Source organism: Dromiciops gliroides, chromosome 2, assembly GCF_019393635.1.
Source record: "Dromiciops gliroides isolate mDroGli1 chromosome 2, mDroGli1.pri, whole genome shotgun sequence".
In the NCBI taxonomy this organism is placed as follows: Eukaryota; Metazoa; Chordata; class Mammalia; order Microbiotheria; family Microbiotheriidae; genus Dromiciops; species Dromiciops gliroides.
Genome location: NC_057862.1, coordinates 615,277,558 through 615,300,899, shown reverse-complemented (window position 1 = coordinate 615,300,899; position 23,342 = coordinate 615,277,558). Strand labels below are relative to the sequence as shown.

General features: G+C 37.2%; 1 protein-coding gene across 1 annotated transcript in view; it reads right to left on the bottom strand.

Moving 5' to 3' along the window:
- SOS1 (SOS Ras/Rac guanine nucleotide exchange factor 1) overlaps positions 1–23,342 on the bottom strand; it is a 167,459-nt gene that overhangs the window by 10,120 nt on the left and 133,997 nt on the right. Inside the window, 12 exon segments of the mRNA XM_043981139.1 lie at positions 5,058–5,147; positions 5,150–5,191; positions 5,194–5,274; positions 5,277–5,318; positions 5,463–5,529; positions 7,312–7,428; positions 8,432–8,490; positions 8,493–8,603; positions 12,196–12,216; positions 12,219–12,248; positions 12,251–12,311; positions 20,895–21,057. Coding sequence (XP_043837074.1) covers positions 5,058–5,147; positions 5,150–5,191; positions 5,194–5,274; positions 5,277–5,318; positions 5,463–5,529; positions 7,312–7,428; positions 8,432–8,490; positions 8,493–8,603; positions 12,196–12,216; positions 12,219–12,248; positions 12,251–12,311; positions 20,895–21,057 — 884 coding nt within the window.

Here is a 23,342-nt window from a genome sequence, read left to right as displayed (position 1 = left end):
ATTATAAACAGGAAATGTTACAGTTGTAAAAGATTTGATGCCTCTCAAGTTCTCCAAGATGGGAAGATTAAAAAAAAAAAATGAAAAACAGTAGAGAGAACATATTATCTCATTACCCTCTAAAAGAATCTCTAAAATTTTTATGATAAGGGATTATGTATGTGAGTAGGGTTTTCCTCAAAGAAAATATAACAATGTAAGAGGCAGGGCTTATAAAGATAATTTTCCATATAGAACATATATTTATGATCTCAAAATGGATATGAGGTATATAGAATACAAGATGTGTGTGTATGTGTGTGTTTCTTTTAAGGAAATAGTTGATCTTCAGAAAAATAAATGTATCTTTGAATGCACTTTTTGTATAAGGTATATGTCCCATGCATCCATTAAAATCATATTACTATGAAAGATACAACTCTATAGATAAATAATATTCACTGGTTATCAATAACCATGATGATCAAATGGTTATAAATGGGGTGTTAACAGGAAGACAGACATTCACCAAGGTGTCTGTCACTGTCATGGATGGTGTTTCTTTGAAAAAATCCCAAGCAAAAGAACAAAGATGAGATTCTCCAAATAGGGTTTTCATCCCACCCTGAGATGGTATTTGTACATGGCATCATAAGATTCCTCAAACACTAAAATCACAAAGAATCTCAGGGCAAAATTGAAAATTGCATTGAAAATGCAAGATGGTTCTAAAAATGCTGGAATAAAAGATGTGAAGGAAAAATACCACTTCGAGGCTGTGTATGACCAGCAAGAGTCAGGCCAGGCAAGCAGTCAGAAGAGCCACAGGATAGACAGGCTCTGTAATACAATGGCACCCCCCTAATACATTACAGGAACAAAAGTAAGGCCTTCAGAGCTCTGAGCTTCTTTTGGAGGATTTTTAGGGAAAGAGAAAAATCGTACAAGATAAAAAGGTGTTTCTCACTGCATAAGTGTAGGAAACACCCATAGCAATAAAAGTACTGATCCAACAAAGTTCAAAATAAGTCCTTGTTGTTGCTGTTTCCAGGGTGAGGGAATTAAAAGCATGCAGACAGGGCAGCTAGTAGCACAGTGAGATAAAGCACTGGCCTTGCATTCAGGAAGACCTGAGTTCAAATCTGACCTCAGACACTTAGTACTTACTAGCTAGTTGACCCTGGGCAAGTCACTTAACCCTCATTCCCCTGCAAAAAAACAACAACAACAAAAGCATCCAGACACTCTATAGATTAAGGGCAGAATGATCTTTAACATGTTAGTTGGGCAATGTTTTTTCCTATGGGAACATATTTCTAAAATGATACTGAAGCAAGTGAGAAAATAACATTCAATACACTAAAGATACAACTTCACAAACATCAAAATGTGTAACACAAGACTAGACAATAAATGTAAATAATAATAAGCCTACGGGCTCAAAACAATTAACAAACAATACAATGCACTTAACAGTGCAGACAATTAGTATTTAGTGGTGCCTTACTACTTTGGATAATGAGGATTATACCAATAGTAGAACAGATGCTGTCTAAGATACATTATGCTAAGACACAACAATTATACTTCAGTTTGGATCTGCATATATAAAACTCCATGCAAGTAATTTCCAAAATTATAACTGCAGCTCTGAACACCTTCCTGAGTTCAAGTCCCTTATCTTCAAATGAATATAAATTATCATAGAATCATATAATATTAGAGATGGAACTAGTCCCAGAGATATCTACTCCAATGTAGGCCTGAAGAATACTCTCTATAATCATTCCTGAATTTTGATGACTATCAGTAAAGGGGAATTCCACTATCTTGTTGTGTTCAGTTGTTTTTTCAGTCATGTTTGACTCTTTGTGACCCCATTTGGGGTATTTATGCAAAGATACTGGAGTAGTTGTGCCACCTAGCTGTCTCAACCACTACCTTGAAAGGGAACCCATTTAATTTTGGGGCCGCTCTAAACACTAATGCCTCTGTGCAACTATGCTTTGGGTCAAATCTTTTCAACATGGTTCCAAATCCATCTAATTAATGTTATGTAGGCCATATCTCTCCTTCTTGTCTGCAACAGGTCTTTCCACATGAAAGAATTTGTCAAATGACTTGTAGTAATCTAGACATACTCTGCATATAGCATCCCATGATTTAGTAACCTTGTTAAGAGAAAAGGCTTATCTGACATGACCTATTCTTTTTTTTTTGTTTTGTTTTGTGAGGCAATTGGGGTTAAGTGACTTGCCCAGGGTCACACAGCTTAGTGTCAAGTGTCTGAGGCTGTATTTGAACTCAGGTACTCCTGACTCCAGGGCCGTGCTTTATCCACTTCGCCATCTAGCTTGCCCCCATGACCTATTCTTAATATACAGCCATGATGAAGTCAGAGATCTTCAACTGTTGAAATATGTGCAGAAATGTAGAAACACCTGCTGGGAACCCTGGTCAGTCCATGATTAAGTGACTGAGTTACTATATAGATCTTTGAGAAATGGCTGCTCAGTGTAAAGTTTCCTCATTTTCTAAGAGCTATGCCAGCAGTTCTATTTTGTTTCCTCTAATCTTCAATAAATCTTTACTTCATTAAAAAAGAAAGTCAGATTTGTATTTTATCCTAGAGATAAGAGATAGTCACTACTGATTGTTGAGCAGGGAAGGGAATGAATGGTTAAGAACAGTGCTTTGGGAATCTAGATAGGATTGGCCTCTTTCTGTCCTGGGATACCTTTTGTTCACAGCAGTATTTAAATGATGACTAGCAATGGCTCAGCCATTCAATATACTAATTCTCTCAAGTACTCTGATTTGAGTTCATTGATTTTAACACTTCTCACAACTTTCACTGTGTCTTTATCCTTCTTGAAAAAAAAAACATCCCTTCTGTGGTCCAGACCAGCTCTCCTGATCTTTTAAATCTGAGTCTATGTGTATCTCTGAAGAAAATAAAAACTCTTCTCAGGGAGAAACTATGTATTAATGCATCCCTGTACTGTTATAACAATTAACACACTGCACATAGTAGGCATGAAAAATGCTGGCTAAATGAATCTTATGCTTGAAATTAAAAACATGATATAAGAAGCCATTATGTGACAAAACTAGCCTGCACAGGAAGAGAACCAATGTGATACATGAACAAATCTAGTAGATCATCACAATTGTTATTGTTTTATCAATTTAATTATTTAATAGGTTTTTGGATACTGATATTTTAATTGACAGAATAAACTCTGATTATAAAAAAAAATATAGGCCTAATATTATTGAAGTTAATATGACAGTTAAGCTATGATAGGTATCATTTAATTCAGAAGTTACTATAAGAACTTTCAGATGGCCAAAAACCCTGAATTTTGCCAATATGGTTAAAATGTGTGTGTGGGGAGATTAATAAGAAATAAGTCTGCGTTCAACTTCAGCATGTCTTAGTTATACATGAGGAATAATCCTTTCCTCCTTGATGTTGATGGGAAATTCTTTTCCATTTTATTCCTGTGGACCCCAGAGCCTTTTGGTATTCTTCCCAATCCTGTCCACACTGCTTTAGCCCCGTCTTTCTATCACTGTAAGTGACCTCAATGTTGGCTGGTGGTAGTGGGAGAGATGTGGGAAAAGGGAGAATAAAACTCAACCTTTTGCCATACATTCTTCAGTCCCATTCTCTCTTGCCCAACCATCCGTCCTCACCCTACTCTATGTCAGTTTAAAATGAAAGGGAACAAGATGAAGGAGAGAGAAGTCCTGTCACTCTGACAGTACTCTTGTTAGGAAGAAGAGGGCAAGGGGGTGTGGGGGTGGGAGGTAAAAAATTACTTCCTCTAACTTTCTTTGTACTTGCAAGTTCATACTCTTCTTCCTTACTGCCCGAGTTTACCTAATTGAACCCATAACCTTGCTCCTCTCTCAAAGCACTTCCATCTCAACACTCACCAAGCCCGTCATTTTGCTGTGGAGTCCCCGCCCCAGGCACTACCTCTTACCAGTAACTTGGAATTGGGGGAATGCTGGCTCTTGCTGATAGGACTGAGGGGAGGGAGTTGGTGCCTATCTGGGATGTAAAGCTGGATTTTGGGAATACATTTTCCTATAGAATGATTGATATAAGATCATTGAAAGTTTTGAAAAGACTCTAGGAAATTTCTTTGGCAGTTATCACAGGAAATAGTGTGTTCTAGGTATATAGGTTGTCCTGTCCAGATGTCTACAGGTAGCAAATAGACACACAAGGATGTATTTTGAAAGTTTAAGTAACTAGGATGAAACCAGACAGGAGAGCTGTACTTAACAAGTGCTGGAAGGGAGATGGGGATGAGTCCAGAGTTGGGAGCACTGACTGGCTACATTGGAAAAGAGGTACAGGCTGCTGATGCTAGTGTGTTTCAAGAATTCTCTATTTATCCTTCTGGCCATAAAGCAGTAGTTACTTCCAGAGGCACACAAACAAAACTATCTAGTGTGGTTTAACCCACCAGGCTGCTGCACAATTTATCAGGAAGGCCAAATCTCATTGTAGTGATCAGTCTCAAGAGCTCTTAGCTGACTCTCTTCTTTTTGCTAGACTGCAATTTCATTGTTCTAGAGTTTGGAATGTCAGTCACATAGATCTTCACTGTAACATTACTTATGCTTTGCTACAAGATTTGACTGATATGAAAGTCACATAACAGGCATATTCTACCAAATGTCATTAATTGGCCCAGTGACATGAAGTGAAATATGATTGAGAGAATCAGTTGGTTCCAAAGGAACAATATTTATTATGCACACATAAAAGCAATGTAGCAATGGTGACTGATGTTCAGGAGGGACACTGGCACTGTCACAGAATGCAGCTGACCACCTGGACTGTGTTGTGGGTGAAATGTCACACAAACTGTGAGAAATGCTTATTTATACCAAGTAAGAGAATGGTTTGTAAAGAACTTTGCATTATCTTAAAGCATTATGTAAAAATCAACTATTTCAGCTACAGAATTTCTCAAACATTTTTCATTAGAAAAGAAAGTTTTATCACCCATGTGTAATGTTTTCAAGGACTTTAAAGAATTTCTAATTTTAGCACCTACTTGAGTGAAAAGGGCTTGAGTGATCAGAATCAAATACACTGCACACGTCGGTGGTACTGGGAAGCACCAGAGGCAGGGGAGGCGTTAATGTGTTCGTGGAGAATTAGGTGCAGATGCTGTACTCTCTGTTTCACTTCAGGGATCCGACTGTAACTAATCTTCCTTGGCTCCTGTTGCAGTGGTGTGGGGTGTCTCATTGTACCTGGTCTTGGATTGATGGACGAACACCAGGAGACATGAGGGGATAATTATATTTTTTGGCTGTAGACCCATCAAAACAAAAATGTTACTTTATCAAAGCACTATAACATAAAGATCTAAATAAACAATATATAAAAATACCTTAATTCAAAGCAAAGTAGAATGAGAATTGGTTTGAAAGTCTCTGCAAGTTATATCACATACATTGGATTGATAATGACAGATCAGAGATGAAGGGTAGAAAGGTTGAATTATAGAGATAATGACTAGCCTGGAGAAAATGGGAACATTCTGTGCCTGTTCTTTTGCAAATGATGTCAGAAAAATAAAAAATATAGGAATTTCTGGGTACGGCATGGACAAAGCAAGCTCTACCACAGGAGACAAATCCCAATATAAGTAGAAGGAAATGTAAAACAAATTTAAAAAATGATATAAATTTGCCTGGGCAAATGAAAGAGATTTTCCTCTGTAAAACAAGAGTACTATTACTCCATTAGAATTAGAATAAAACTTTCTGGAACCCATGGAGAACAGGACATTCTAGATAATCAAGTTTTCCAACTAGCTTAACCAATAATCGCAGAACCATTAAAAAAAAAACCCCAATACAATCCTTAGAACGTACTTTTTCATTATGACTGAGGATTATCTTGATGGACGTCAGTTATTACAGCACACCAGTACAAAAATAAAGTGATGCCTTAGATATTGTGAAATGAATGGTAGCTATCTACTGTACCTCTTGTATCTGTCCTCCCACCTCCTGGGTTAGGACTGAATGATCATAATCAAAAGCCCACCACCCACATTTGTGGTGATGGAGGCACCAGGAAGAGAGACAGGTGTTAAGGGTGGGTCATGGAGAATCGACAAGTTCTCTAATTTGTTTCACTTTCTCGCTCACTTACTGATTTTAATTTTTTTTGTTTGTTTGTTTGTTTTTCGGGCAATGGGGGTTAAGTGACTTGCCCAGGGTTTCACAGCTAGTTAAGTGTCAAGTGTCTGAGGCCGGATTTGAACTCAGGTCCTCCTGAATTCAGGCCGGTGCTTTAACCACTGCGCCATCTAGCTGCCCCTTACTGATTTTAATTTATCTTTCTGATTTCAAGCTGTTAGTTGTCACTTCTTGCTTCTGTCAGTTTATTTGCCAGTAGTAACTCCTTTCTAACTTGATATTTCTAGTCTATTATACCCTTAGAAACCAGAGAAGCAAGTCTGCCAGAACTGGATAGGGAAGGAAAGTAAATAGGTTTGAGTGAAGGCATGAGGGCTTTTTTTTTAGCAGTAAATAAATAAGGTTCAGGGCAGTATTTCTCAAAAGGTTGTCTCCAGTCACACTAAGTGTACTACAAATTGTATGGAACCTACACTTGTAATCTCAGGTGTGTGCAAGAGTCTCCAGAGTCTTCTCATCGTGTGCCACAATTGAATATTACTATTGTATCACAAGCAATAAAGTCTGAGAGCCCCAGATTTCGTGATGACTTGTATCTTATCTTAGAGACTCAGAAGTCTTATTTGCTTGCATCCTGGTTCTCAAATGTGTGTTGAGGATGCTGCACATGAAGTATGGTTGTATGTAGATTTGGCTAGGTGATGACAAGAAACTGGAAAATAACGTGAACCATCTTCACAAAGGAAGTAAAATTTTAGTCAAACCTAAATACTGTCTGGGTATTGCTTCATCCTTTTATCATTCTTTAATAAAAGAATTTGATCCCATTCCATTTTTTACTCTTTATTTGCTGTAATTTATAATAGTCTGCAATTTCTTGTTTTTTAAAAGATATAATCCAGTTGGAGTGTGTTACTTTGATGATTTGTCTATCATATTAATCTTTGCCTGCTCCATTGGGAATAATCCCATGAATGTGTGAAAGGGCCTGCCTCTCACAGTTTTAATGGTAACACCTGCTATTTTTGCCAATTGATTAGTCTTTCTTATTATCTAATCTATCTGTTTGAAAATACAGTAAATGCATTATTATCATACAGAGAAATACTATTTAAAATGTTTAGAATTCTAGGTGGATTTTATCCATGTGCTTACAAATCTTGGTAGAGGCTTAGGGTTTCTTGGTTCAATTTCCAGTGATTTGTTGAAAAGATAATCTGTGAATTCTTTTTCCATGCTATTTCCCATTGGATTCAAATTTTCAAAGAATCTCTGGAATATAAAAAAGATGAAAACAAGTGTACTACTAGGTTTTTCATGAAGTATTGAAATTTGTGAAAATAATTTTAAAATATTTTAAACTCAAGAGAATACTGAATAATTTGAAGGAAGGTTTTTTTTTTTTTAATTTTTCTAATGTCCTCCATTCCCCACCCCCCAAAGAAATACCCTTAATTTTCATCATGGAATTACAAAATTTCAGAACCGTAAGAGATTTCAATGGTAATCTACTACAATGCATACTCAAAAAAGAATTCCTTCTCCTTCTCCTCCCTCTCCCTCTCCCTCCCCCCGCCCCCTCTTGCGGGGCAATGAGGGTTAGGTGCCCAGGGTCACATAGCTAGTGTTAAGTGTCTGAGGCCGGATTTGAACCCAAGTATTCCTGAATCCAGGGCTGGTGCTTTATCCACTGGGCCAACTAGCTGCCCCTAGAATTCTCACATTCAACAAGTAATCATTCAGGTTTTGCTTTAAGACCTCAAATGAGGGGAAATTGATTCCTTTTCTAGGGAGCCCATTTTACTTTTGGATAGCTCTGTTAGGAAGTTTTCTTTACAAGCCTAAATTTCATCTTTGAAGCTTCGATGCTTCTGCGCCTCTGTGTCACGCAGAAAAAAATTTAGTTCATTTTCTACATGCCAGCCCTTCAAATGTTATTTGTAACAGACAACTAATTAGTTCCTTCAATTGATCCTCAGCTGACTGATGAATTCAAGGGCTGTTACCATTGTGTGCCTTCCTTTGGATTCCCTCCATGTTATCAACGTGTCCTTTCTAAAGATACTGAACTCAGAACTGAACACAACATTCCACATGTCATTCTAGAGTTGTGGCTATTAAAACAAACATGATTCACCTTCTCCCAATACAGTTAAATAACACCACTACAATGTGCTAAATAAAGCTTTGCTACACTGTCTAGTACTTACAGGATGCCTAAGCTCTATTTGGCTGTCATTTTCCCCCTAACTTAACCAAAAATAAATCAACTTACTTTGATATCAGATTCTACTCGCAAACAATATGGCTGATTTTGGTACTGCTGTATTTCTCTGTTATTTCTGCCACTTTTCTCCTTTTGCTAAAGTTATATAGTTCTTTTCCATGTCTTTTCAAAACCTCAGGATTGCCCTCTTCTGTTTTCAAGATATTTGTCAAATAAATCCCTAAGAGATAAAAAGAAATGTTTCAGGAAAAATACACATAAAATTATACTCTTTCTGGTACTATTCTATCATTATTAAGTATACAATAAGTAATAATTTATTAGGCCACCTCTCAAACACCATTTGTTCACTCAAAAGTCATTTATTAAGTGGTTACTAATAACAAAACACTGTGCTAGATTCTGGGGAAGACAAAAAGTAATTCAGTAATGGTCCTTGCCCACACAAAGCTTATAATTTAGCAGAAAGTCTATGCACATATAGTAATATATAATATCACACAAACATTATAATACAGGAGCACAAATACCACACATACTATACAATATTTAGGGTATGGAATAGAATATATAAGAAAGTTACAAAGTGACATATAGGGTTAGAAGGTTGGGGCAAGAACTCTGTAAGAAGTAGCATTTGAGCTGAGGACTGGTAGTACAACAAAGAGGGTGAGAGTGTACTCTAGGCCAAGGGTCCAACCACATGTTGAGTTACCAGAAATGCACAACAGAAATTTCTCTACTATGAAAAAACCACAATAATGAACTTCAATCCATTTTGTGAAATCCTGTACTATAGACATCTTGAACCCAACACCTCCCAAAACAGCACTTAGCTCTTTACTCCCAAATCCTACCCCTTCCAAACTTCCCTATTCCCACTCCTCTCAATTTTCCCCTTGCAATATCTCTGGACTGGCCTCTTCTTTCCTCTGATACTGCAGCTCTCTAGTGTGGGCCTTCATCACCTCATGCCTGCACTATCACAATAGCACCTGATGGGTCTTCTGTCTCAAGTTTCTCTTCGCGCAATCTTCCTTCATTTAGCCACCAAAGCACAGGCCTGATCAGCTCTAGGATCTATTTGGCCTTTATAATTTAATTCCCTCCATCTGCCAGTCTTCTTACACTATAAGCACCCTCCATAGTCTGTGATTCAGTGACACTGGCCTTGTTATTCTTTAACAAATTGCTCCATGCATTTTCACTGGACATGAGCACCACCCTTGCCCACCTTCTCACCATTCCTGGATTGCTCTTCTTCCTCATCTCTGCTGCCTGGCTTCGTTCAAGTCCCAGCCTAAAATCCCACATTCTACAGATCTTTTTGGATCCACCCTAATTCTATCACCTTTCTTTTGAATATTTTCCATTTATCCTTAACATAGCTATGCTTGTATGTAGTCCTTTGCATGTTGTCTTCCCTATTCCCCACTGTCTTCCTTTAAAGATAGGGCCTGTCTTTTGTCCTTCTTTGTATCCCTATCTTAGCACAGTGCCTGGTACACAGTAGGCACTTAACAAATGCTCTGACTGACTGAGATGATCAGTAATCACACACAACAAAAAATAAAAGTAAGCTTCTTTCTAGACAGATCATCTACATCTTATAAAATGAAGTATGCAGTAGAATAGCAAGTTCACATTGTATCATCATGAGGATAGAAAAGCCAAACAATTTTTCACATAAAAAACCCATTACACCACTTAACAGGAATACTAGTTTTGTCACAAGAGACAAGAGTAACCCAGAGTCTAAGACTGAATATAAGGTAAGCTCCTGAAGGGGAGTGGGACTTGAGCTATGCATGTGAAGTGACCTCTTCCCCCATAGCTGTCAGAGCTATGTAAGAACAGTCACGTAGTCAGATAAATCCAGGTATCCTCTCCTATACTGCATGATCCTGGGAGAATGAAAGGGAGTATCTGGAATGGAACATTGATATTACTGCAACAGTTTAACATGTGGTGATCAAAGACTAGATTCAGACAGTATGAATTGGGGAAAAAAGGAGAGGATAGACCTGGGAGAATTATGAAAAAAGAATCAAGAGGATTAGCAACTGTTGGATTGAGCGGGGAGAATGGTGGTATCTGTCACAGATATGTAAGTCTAGATGGAGAATTGTTTTTTGGGAAGAATAAGTTCAGTTTAAGACAAAGTGAGTTGAGATGCTGGGAAGAAACCAGGTGGAGAAATGTGGGTGCTACATGAAAGTCAAAGAGAAAAGAAAAGAATGGCCATACCCAGAAAAAGAACGAGGACATCATAGTGTCAGGGAAGTTAGGAAGGGAAAGGTTTGAAGGAGGAAGAGGTATTCAAAACTTTCAAATACCAAGAGGAAGTAAAGGAGAAATGCTAAAAAGGACTACTGTCATTTGATTATTAATAGTCATTGATGTAGCCATTTGCTAATAGAAAAGAGGTTAAAGGTTATAAACAAATAGATCTTAAAAAAAGAATTGCAAAGTATTCACAATTAAGAAAGAATGCTGTAAAACACTTATAAGAGAAATGCAAATCAAAACAACTCTAAGGTTTTATCTCAAACCCTATAAATTGGTAAGGATGACAAAAATTGCAACACTCAATGTTGTGGATAAATAGGAATATAGATACATTGTTGGTGGAGCTATCAAACAGTAAAACATTTTAGAAAGTAATTTGGAATTATGCAAATAAAATGACTAAGATATCCATACCCTTTGTACCACAGACTCCATTAATGGGCTTATACCCCAAGGAAGCATTGATAAGAATAGAGTCACCACATATAACAAAATATTTATAGCAGCATTTTGTGAAAGCAAAGAATTAGAAACAAAGTAGATTCTGTTCCATTCGGGAATGGCTATACAAACTATGGAAAATGAATGTAATAGAATATTATTGTGCTATAAAAATGATGTGTGTGATGAATAAAGAGAAGCATGGGAAGATCTATAAGAACTAATGCAGAGTGAAGTTGGCAGAGCCAAGAAAACAGTATATACAGTAACTAGAACAATGTAAATGGAAAGAACAGTTAAGCACCCAAAACATCAAAAGCAAATGTAACAAAACTATAAAGATCAAGCGTGATTTGAATGAAGGAATATGAGAAGCTACCCCCAACTTACTCCTTTGTGGAGGTCCATAGGGATTACACATTACACATATTTTTGGATTTTTTCAATGGAGCAATAAGCTATGCTGATTTTTTTCCCCCTCTCAACAGGGATCCTGACATAACTATGATGAGGTAAGAAACAGCAAACATCAACAAAACCTTTTTTTTTTTTTTTTAAAGGGGCCACTGATGCTCAAGATAGGACTTTTGAGAATAGTGGTGCTGTTGACTGTGGTAAAGCTCAGGACCACAGATTCTCAGTTCAAAGGGCCCGTAGAAGGTCATCTGGTACAAAACCCCTCAGCGCAGATGAAATAGGGCCTCAGTTAGATTTTACTGATTTGCCCAAAGTCCTCTTATGCCAAATCCGGGATATCTTCCATGGTACCAGGCTACCCAGAACAGATTACAGAAAGTAAGCTATTATTTTGGGAAGTTAGGCAAGGGAAGTATCAAGGTTTAAGTATAGATGTAAGCACATTAATGAAAGGAGGCCAGAGAAGACTGAATACTATAAGATAAACAGAGATTAAAGGTTGTTCACACACACACACACACACACCCCTCAAAAAAAGAAGGCTTTAAATATATTCTGCTATTTCCTACATGTCTAGCACTTGTTTCAAAACACAAGCACAACTATTTTGTCCAAAAATATATTGATCATTCAATTAAATATTCAATTAAAAATATAGTACCTACCAAAGAAAGGCACACATGGTGATTATTAGACCTGAGTTTTGCCAAGTATTTTTATAGTGATCTTCACTCAGTTCATGAGCTTCCTCTAAAATTTTCTTTTGGCGACTTGGAATTTGCTAAAACGAAAAAAAAAATATTTATGTCATGTTTGCACATGAATTTACAAGTTTTGCCAAAAATACAGGAAGGTAAATAATATTGTTATTGAAATCCAAGACTGAAAGATAAAAGATAAAAAACAACAAAACATTTAACATCTCATGAAATTAGTGGGTGTTGTACAAGTGCTGTCTTGGGACTGTATACACATACAATAACAATTTGATCTCAGGCATACAATTATTCATAAAGCTAGTTTCATAGTTTTAGGTATACTCTTCCCCTTCCACACTAAACTGTGAAAAATGGATAAATCAATGAAAAAACATTTATTAGGCACTTAGTATACACCAACTACTTTTCTAAGAAACTTTTAAGACAAACAGAAAAATGGAACAGTCCATTATCTCAAGGACCACAGAACCTAATAGAAGACACACACAGAGTGAGGTTTAGCTGCAAGGTAAAGGCATATATCAGACTACAATCCAACCTATTTGTATTCTAATCCTCTTTGCATTCCTTGCACAATGCTATTAGTATCTGCTACTGCATTAGAATTTCCAATACGTATCTTGAGATAATACTAGCACAGTGTTTAGTCAGTACCTAGCACATAAGTGCTGTGTAATAAATATTTGTTTCCTTCCCTTCCCTTTTATTTTGTGGGACAATGGGGGGTTAAGTGACCTTGCCCAGGGTCACACACGCTAGTAAGTGTCAAGTGTCTGAGGCTGGATTTGAACTCAGGTACTCCTGAATCCAGGGCCAGTTGCTTTAGCCCAGCCTCCCTTCCTTTAAAAAAGAAAAAGAAAAATCAGGCGATTTACCTAAATGAGAATAGCTATTTTTGTGATATGTTTTATTTGAAGACATTAAAATAACAACGAATCCAATAATTAGTTTAAGTTCCCTTGTGTTCAAAATACTAGGATAAATAATTTCACCACACAAACCACACACACACAAAATACACATTATGTGTGTATCCATACACATGCATATACAAATGTGTGCATGCACATGCTTTTCTTCAAATCAATTATTCTCGCTTTTTTTGAAATAGATCCTAAAACAGGTGTTCTAAGAACAATGGTAGTTTAAGGGCCCTTTCAGTAGGATGGAGAGAATTAAGTTTACAGGATGGGGAGGTAGAAAAGCACACAGGTAATACTTCCAGCAGTGTACAGAATCATAGCATCTTAGAGTTAGAAGGGACCTGAGAGGTTGACTAGTCCAATTAATCCCTGACATTAACATAACCAATAAGTGGTCATCTGGTTTTTGTCTAAAGATTTACAGTGAGTAGACATCACTAACTCTCATGGGTAATACTTAATTTTTAGGAAGTTTCCTTTTTATCAAACTTCATTACCACCAAGGGTCCATGCCCATGTTTTGCTCTGGGGGACCATGTGGAGCAAGTCTCCATTTCTTTTCTATGTCACAGTGCTTGACATTCTTGAAGGCAGCTATCATATCCCTGTCCAGTTTTCTTTTTTCCAAGCCAAACAATCTAATTCCTTCATCTGATTCTTATATAATGCAGACTTGAGTTCCTTCACTATTCTTGTTACCCACCAGCTTATCAATATCCTTTCTAAAATGTGGAGTCCATTAGTCAATATTATTTTCCAGATGTGGTTCTAACAAAGCAAAGACTCTCACCACCCCAGAATTCTGGACAATATGCCTCCATATTTCTTTAAAGTGTCATTCTTTTATAGTCATTCATCTATATAGGTGAGTGAGGGAAAATATAAAAATATATAAAAATAAATAATAAATAAAATGCACAAACTGTATCAATAAATACCAACTTTCCTTCCTCTGCTACTATTATAGATAATACATTCCAAAGAACGGAATTCTGTATTTTCTCTTTCACAAAATATACTGGAGGGGGGGGGGCAACTGGTGCATAGTGGATAGAGCACTGGCCTGGAGTCAGGATACCTGAGTTCAAAATCCAGCCTCAGACACTTAACACTTACTAGCTGTGTGACCCTGGCAAGTCACTTGACCCCAATTGCCTCACCATAAACAAACAAAACAAACAAACAAACAAATAAATAAATAGAAAATACTGACGCCCTTTGTTGTTACATAACAATCATTTCCAAACATCTATCTTCTTAGGTAGTTTATGCTCCTTGGGTATCTAAAATTCTAGGCTATTGAGTTCAGTTACAACTGATTTTTCCTTATATAGTCTGTCCACCTGATTTTTCTTTTTTTTGACCAGTACAAAATAATTTTGATAATTCCTTCATAGTCTCGATTTTGAGTTGATATTTGTGGATTTGCTTTGTATTCTGCTGCTTTTGTAAAGTATTAATTGTATCAAATAGTTTCCTTATTAATTTTGGCAAAGTTTTGTAAGTAAATAATTCATGTCATTTGCAAATAGGGATAATTCTGTCTCTTTTTTGCTACTGTTTATGCTTTTACTTTATTTCTGTTGTCTTACTGCTATGGCTAGCATTTTTTTCTTTTAAAGAATGTTTTTATTTTTCTAATTATATATAAAAACATTTATTTTTTAAAATAATTTTTGAGTTTCCAAATTCCCTCCCTCCTTCCCCTTCCACCTGTTTGAGAAGGAAAACACTTTAATATGGAGTATACATATGCAGTTGGGAAAACCACAATTTCTATATTAGTCATGTGCAAAAGATAACACAGACCACTCTCCCCACCAAAAGGAAAAGAGGAAAAAAACAAACAAAAAACAAACAAACAAAAAACCCCAGTATATTTTGATCTGCTTTCAGACTCCATTAGTTCTTTCTCTGGAGGTGGATAGGATTTTTCATGAGAAGTTCTCCTGAAATGTCCTGTATCATTGTATTTCTGAGAAAAGCTAAATCATTCACAGTTCATCATCATACTAAATTGCTGTTACTGTGTACAAGGCTCTTCTGGTTCTACTCACTTCACTTTTGTATTAGTTCATGTAAATCCAGGTATTCCTGAAACCATTCTGCTCATCATTTCTTTTAGTACAATAGTATTATCATAATTGTATACCATTTGTTCAGCCAATCCCTAATTGATGAACATCCCTTCAATTTCCAATTCTTTGTATAGCTAGCATTTCTAAAACAATACCAACTAATAGTAAGGACAGGGGAAATCCTTGGTTTATCCCTGTTTTTATCAGGAAAGCTTCTATTACAAATAATTCTAGCTTTTGGTTTTAAATAAACTTTTAAAACATATTAAAAATAGACATTCTATGCTGTGCTTTTTAGGGTTTTTAGCATAAGGCCTTTTAGCATCTATTGATAAAATCATGTAGTTTTAGTTATCATGTTAATTGCTTTCCTAATGTCAAATCAGTCTTGATTCTATATTCTAAATCCAACTCAGTTAAATGAAAAATTTGGTGGTTAACTGCTTAGTCTTATTGCTAGGTTTTTAGTTTTAAACTTTTACATCAATAATCATTGATGATTAGTATTAGTTCTCTTTCTCTATTCACAAATTATATCCCTCCTGGTTTAGTTATCCAAACCAGTTACCTCACAAAAGGAACATTTAAAGGTTATTTCTTTCCCAAGTACGGAGAATAATTTGTGCAGCATAAGTATTCTTTGCTACTAAAACATTTGATAACATTCAATTGCAAATCAGCCTGGACCTCCTTGGTAGTTGCTTCATGGCTTGTTGAATTTAAGTTTCTGAGAATGGGTTAAGATTTCTACTTCTTATTTGCTTAAATTTGAGTATTTTCTATTTCTGACATTAGTCATCAATTTTCTGTACATTTTTCTATCACTAGCATATTACTATATCATTTATATTACTAGCATATTGTTTAGTTTATTATTACTATCATATTATTAATTTATTATGCTTCTCTTAATGTAGTCTAAGATTGTATAAACATTTCTGGATAATACACTGCTGACTCAGTAAGGTTGCAGTCCAATAAAAGCACCAGGCCTTTTTTAGGGAACAATCTAGCTACTCTTCACCAATTTCCTACTTGATTTTTTTAAACCGAACACATTACATTTATCCCCAATAAATCTCATATTTTTAGAGCCAGTCCAGTGTTCTAGTTTACCTCTGTCAATTCAGTTTGTTGGCGATCCTTTCCAGTTTTATGCCATCTATTTTATAAGGATGCCTTTATTTTAGCCACTGATGAAATGTTACACAGCATAGGAACAAGTATAGATGCTCAGCAAAATCCACCAGGGAATTCTTTCTAAGCTGACCTGGAACCACTGCTGATGACATTTTGAGTTCAGTCACCCACTCAGTTCTCAGATAGCATCTTGCTAGTCTGTATCTAGCCTATGCCTCTCTATCTAGTCCACAAGAATAGCTTAACATTCAGTTAAGTGCTTTGCTAAGATCTAAGTTAATTATGTCTACAGTATTTCCCTGTAGTTTGGATAACAGTCCCATCTATAAAAACATTAAATACTTTAGCATGACCTGTTCTTTGAAGAAGCCATGTCAGCTCCTTGTAATCACTTCTTCCTTGAAAGTCCTAGGTTGATCATCCTGTTTCTAGAAATTATCCCTTGGAAAATACATTCTAGAATGTTGACAGGAACACTCAAGGTCACACTCCTGCCAACTTTCTTTTTTTAAAAAAATCAAGACATTTCTCCTCTAATTCTGTGGTACCTCTCTTTTCTATAATCTTTGAAAAATCTATAATCTTTCAACAATCATTTCTAGCTGTGTTTTCAGAAACTCAAGGATATAGTTCATTTGGCATAGTGGAGTGAACTTTTCAAGGACAGCTAGGTGCCCTCTCACTGATCTTGGGTAACAACCCATTAACTGTTGTTATTCTGTGTTTTCTAGTCCAAACATCATTCTCTGCAAGGGAAAAGTAGTTATCTATTAATGTTGTTTTAGCCACACTAGGCAACTTCCTATCTATCCCTTCTTTAATACTGTTACCCAACATAGCTTGGCTTCTCTCTCTCTCTCTCTCTCTCTCTCTCTCTCTCTCTCTCTCTCTCTCTCTCTCTCTCACACACACACACACACACACACACACACACACACACACACACACACACACACACACTCCCTCTATTTTTGTTGTTTTTCTTTTTCCTCATCACTTGTCATTGCTATGATCATCTGTCCATGCCTTTGTAAACACTAAATTGTTTGATTCTTGACCGTAATAGTTTTCCCTCTTTTTCCTTTAGGAATTTTTTATCTTCAGAAATCCATTCTTGAACAATTCCTATCTCTCTGAGCTATTTTTGACCTATGGGATACCATCTATACTTTCCCCTAAATGCTTGAAAGGGTTCAGTGGAAGGTATATGAGAGATTCTCTGGGGTTGTTCCTCTTATAGTATGAGAAAAGGATAAATTCCTTTACTTTCACCACGGACTACAATCAGCTCAGTTATTTAAGAGAGTTGGACCGAAGGAATGAAGCTGGCACCTTAGTGATCAGTGTGAAGATGGGGAAAGCTTAGAAAAGAGGCACAAAAAAAAAAAAGAAAAAAAAAAGAAAAGAGGCACCAAACCCAGATGGGCATGGCTGACATAACAGTAACCTAGTAGAAGGGCCCTAGACATGTTTCTTTTAGATAGAATAAGGGTAGTTGTAGCATTTGCACCACTGAGGTACAGTTTTCATTTTTATGGTCACATTTCCCAATGCCAGAGAGCAGACTCACACCTACTAGGTAGGGTCAACACACGCTGCAAACCTGGGAATGCTTCCTTTGACCCATTCCTACCCACACTAAATGCTTGTCTTTGGACTGCCACAGCCCCTTTTCAAACACCAGACTAAGCTGAACCCTGATGAAGTCATAACAAATTTCATGAAGACCTGGAGATCCTCACCATCAATGTGCCAAGAGAGGACTAGCTTATAATTCTGTGTGACTTTAATGCAAGAGTAGGCACAGACTACCAGACATGGCAGGGAACCCTTGGGAGGAACAGAATTGGAAATAGCAATACAATGGTCACTTACTCCTGAAGACTTGAGTATCTCATGAGCTCAACACCAATACTATCTTCTGTTTACCTGAATGCAATAAAACTTAGTGGTTCCATCTTCTCAGCAAACACTGACATTTAATAGACTACGTCATTGTAAGGAAAAAAGACAGGTAGGATGTGAGAGTGATGAAGGTGAGGTGTTGTTCAGAGAGCTGGACTGATTGTAGACTTACTGTCTCTGAGCTAAATATTTGCATTTAACAAAAGCAGCAGCCGCAAGGCAAGATGACTATCAGAAGACAAAGTCAGCAGATTAGAGAGTGTGAACAGTTCTTTGCTAATTTGGAGGGAAAGGTGAGTCAACACATGGTTGGCAACAGTGGAGCAGAAAAGGAGTAGGTAGATTCAGAGATTTGGTGTACAGGAGTGAATTTACTCTTCTGGGACAGAACACTTATAAACATCAAGATTAGTTTGATGAAAATGATGGGAAAATTCAGAAGTTGCTAATGAAAAAGTACTCCATGGCTTTGAGAGATGCAGGATTCTTGGCTCAGTAAGAAGGAAGATGAAATTCAGTTTTAAACAGATAGTAACAATCCAAAGTGCATTTCTGATGACCTGAAGACTATTTATGTGCAATAGGTGTGTCTCAACTACTCAGTGCTGTTGGAGTCACATTGATTTATGATAAGAACATGATCCTGGAGAGATGGGCTGAACACTTCCATAGTATTCTCAACAGATTCTTATGAACCAATGCTGAAGCTGCCGACTGTATATCTCAGGATGAAGTCAATCTCTCTCTAGCTGAGCTTCCAACTGAAGAACAGCTTTTGTATATTATTAGGTTCCTCTTATGTGGCAAAGCACTAGATTCTATTCCAGCTGAGGTTTATAAGGCAGGGGGTCCACTTGAAAAAGTTAACTGACAATTTCTGGGTTACATGGCAAGAGGAAGTTATTCTCCAGGAGTTCAAGGATACTTCCATTTTCCATCTCTATAAAGGTAAAGGAAATAGACCATCCCGTGACAATCAGGGGTGGGGTTGGGTCGTCTGGCCAGAGTCTCCCTTAATAGGCTGATTCTTCACCTGGAAAATAGTTCTCTAGCTGAGAGTCAGCGTGGCTTCAGAAAGGACTGAGGAAAGGTTGATTTGGTGTTTGCTGCCTGATAACCCCAGGAGAAATGTTAGGAGCAGAACAGAATTGTGTACACAACATTTGTTGATGTGACCAAAAAGCTTTTGATACTGTCAGTCACGAGGGCTTGTGGAAAAGTTCACCAGTATCATACATGAGTTTCATGGCAGAACGCTTGCCTAAGTTCTGAATAATGGACAACGCTCTCGAGATTTCCCAGACTCCAGTGGAGTGAAGCAGGGCATTACGCTTGCTCCCATGCTTTTCAGCATGTTTTCAGTGATGCCAGGCACCTTGAATGAGGATGAAAGTGGCATCAAGGTCAGGTACCCTACAGATAGCAAATTATTTGACTTGAAAGACTGAAGTGGAAGGAGAGATGATGCATGATTTTTTGTTGGCAGATGACTGTGCACTCAATGCAGCCTCTGAGGCCGAGATGCAACAAAATATGAACCGATTCTCTGTTGCTTGTGCTAATTTTGGCCTAACAATTAACAACAAGAAAACATAGGTCCTCCACCAGCCAGCCCAACAGCATCCATCAGTTACAGCATATGGAAAATATTGAATATTATGGATACTTAGATTCACTTACCTTAGCAATATACTTTCCAGGGATGTCCACATGATGATAAGGTTGGTACATGCACTGCCAGAGCTAGCTCAGTATTTGGGAGGTTCCGAAGGAAAGTGTGGGAGAGAAGAGGTATTAGACTGCCTACCAAACTGAAGGTCTGCAGAGTCATTGTGCTGACTTCATTGCTGTATGCCTGTGAAACCTTGACAATATACCAACAACATGCCAGGAAACTAAACTGCTTCCATTTGAATTGCCTTAGGAAGAAGCTGAAGATCACCTGGCAAGATAAGGTACTGGACACACTGAGGTCCTTTCTCAGGTTGAACTGTCAAGCATTCAAACTCTGCTTCAGAGAGCATTACTTCAATGGGCTGGCCACGTTTTTAAAATGCCAAATATATGTTTGCCCAAAAGACTATTCTATGGATAACTCACACAAGGCAAGAGCTCACATGGAAGTCTGAAGAAGCCATACAAGGACACTCAAGATCTCTCTGAAGAACTTTGGAATCCAATGTGTGACATGGGAGACACTGGCAAAGGACCGCCCAGCATGGCCTACTCATATCAAAGAAAATGCTGTGCTCTATGACTGAAGCAGAATTGTAGTAGCTCAAATGAAATGTAAGATGCACATATATAGACACATTTCCACTCCAAATGTTCACATGAACTATTTGCATCCAACCTATGGCAGAGCCTTCCAAGCCAGTCGAGCACACTATACCTTGACCCCAACACAGTGATGTCATTTTGGTTCTCTTTGAGAATGAAGGATGGCAACCAACCAAACAACCAAACAGATTAAGATATAAGATATTTTAATCCACCAATGAAAGATTTAGATAAGTGAACTTTAAAACTAAAATATGATTATTAGAATTGATAAAATAGGTAATATGTATCAATCCAAAAATGTTTTCTACAAATATACCTCAAATGTGTGGTCCAGTCTATAAACAGGTGATGAATTCATGGCACTGACAACCTCAAGTACACCATTAAAGTTGTTCAGTTCTTGAAAGACTTGAAGAATCTCAATTATTCGACTCACCACAGCTACTCTTTCTTCTAGGTTTTCTGCTTCTACAATACACCTGAGTATAGAAAGAAGAGTTTTTGAAGTTTTTTTACCCTATACATTTGAACCTTTAGTAGTAGAAAATTAAATTATAGGCTTAAGAATTATAGCTTAACTGTGGAAGTAAATAGTCTTAAGTGACAGAGTAATAGCAATTAGACATAAACATATTAATTACTACACAATAAAATAAAAGGAGTTATTAAATCCAAATACTTCAAGTATTTCAACGGATCTAGGATTTCATTGATAATAGTACTCTCTCCAATGTTACATATCACAATTCACCCACACATTCTTCTGTGGTGTTTTCCACTTTCTACAATAAAGCTTCCATAAAGGATCTACCCAACTTGTTGGAGGCTTTCAAATAGGTCTTTGACACTCTGTGGGTACCAATATGCCCATTGCTAGTGCCTTACTTTTGTTACAATCCTCTTTCTGATCATATAATTTCTAAACAATACTGTTTAAGTAACTTTTTACATTCAGTCCATCTCTGGTCCTATTCTATAACGCAGTTAAGTCCACTAGGCATTTCCCCATAGTCCTTTGATCAAAATTTTGATTCTTTGAAGATCATGGTGTTCTGTGATTTGCTACCGAATACCATTACCAAAAGAAGATAGTTAAAAGCTGTGTGTGTGTGTGTGTGTGTGTGTGTGTGTGTGTGTGTGTTAACCTCCCTGAAAATGCCAGGCAAATTTTTCAAATGCAATCTAGCCTATTCTCTTCTTTTTGTTCATTGTCCATTTGTAGTGCCTGACCAAAATAGATACACTAATAAAGCAAGCTCAGTTGGCTTCTCCAACCATCTACATGTCATAATTTGAGTAACAGCCTTTCTTCATTCAAACCCTCCAACCCCATGGAGATTGGTAAAGAGATTTCTTTGGAGTAGTAGTAGTAGTAGTAGTAGTAATCCAAGGCTTGATATATTCTGGATAAAATAATCCACTTCATCATCTACAGGCAATCCTTCTTCCCTCTGGATTCTGCATCAGACATCCTCTATGACAGAATTGAGGATTTTTGGTAAGCATTATTTTGCTTGATATAGATACAGGACTGTGGAAAATTGCAGTGGCCAAGGAATATCATACAATCTTGATACATGTATAAGAGAAACTTTAATGGAGATCAATTAAGGCATTAAAAATGCCTGGGGTCTTATATTCACTATTACTCCTCCACCCCCCACCCTCAGTCAATGTGGCGACTGCAAAAATATAGCTTGCTATAGAAAATGGTTTATTAAATCATTGCCTCTTTTTCTCATATGAATCCTGTTTGTCCACACCAATGACCTCTAATCCTTCAAGCCTTTAGTTCTTTCCCAAGTAATCACTCCTACACTAGCTATACTCTCTCCTCTTAATCCTTTGGTTAATCAGTTCAACTCTACACTGTCCTTTTCTCTTGAGTTCTTTAACCCCTTATATTGCTGATCTTTCCTTGCTAAGGCTCACCTTTGGATCACTCTCAATATCCACTGCCTTTGTTCCTATGCATGTGCCGTGGAAGGTGGAGAAAATAATGAAATCGAGCTGATGATGATAATAATAAAAAAAGATATGTTATCCAGACTATGCCCCCTGCAAATGTATGTTTTATGTAACCTCAACTGGACCCTTACTGCTGCAAGGGAATTCTTTTACATTTCCCTAATTAACTCACTAACAGATTTGCCCTCTTCCTCCTCTCCTGTCACTTAGATGCTTTCTGCCACTATCTGCTCCCTGACCCCGTCTCAAAAGAAATGGTAAAGCTTTCCCTTGCCAAGGATAACCCCTCTATCTGTTCTAGTGATTCCACTCAATTCCGTCTCCTTCAACAGATTGCGCCCTCTATCATCCCTACTCTCTCATATATCTTTGTTTTCCCTTTGTCTACTGGTTGTTTCTCTACTGCCTACAAACATGCTAATGTTTCCTCTACACTTAAAAAACACTCACCTGATCCATCTATGCCTATTAAATATTATCCCACTTATCTTCTGCTTTTTGTGGCTAAACACCTTGAAAAGGACAGCTACAATAGGTAGCTATCCTTTCTTCTTACTCTCTTCTTAACTCTCTACAGTCTGGCTTCCAAATTCATCATTCAATAGAAGCTACTTTCTCCAAAGTTATCAATGATCTCTTAATTGCCAAATCTAATTGCTGTTTCTCAAACCCCATCCTTGACACTACTGACCATCCTCTTCTTGATACTATCTTCTCAGTTTTAAGGACAATACTCTTTTTTAAGTTTTCCTTCTACTATTTCTTCTCAGTTTCTACCTGTTCCTTTTCAGTTTCC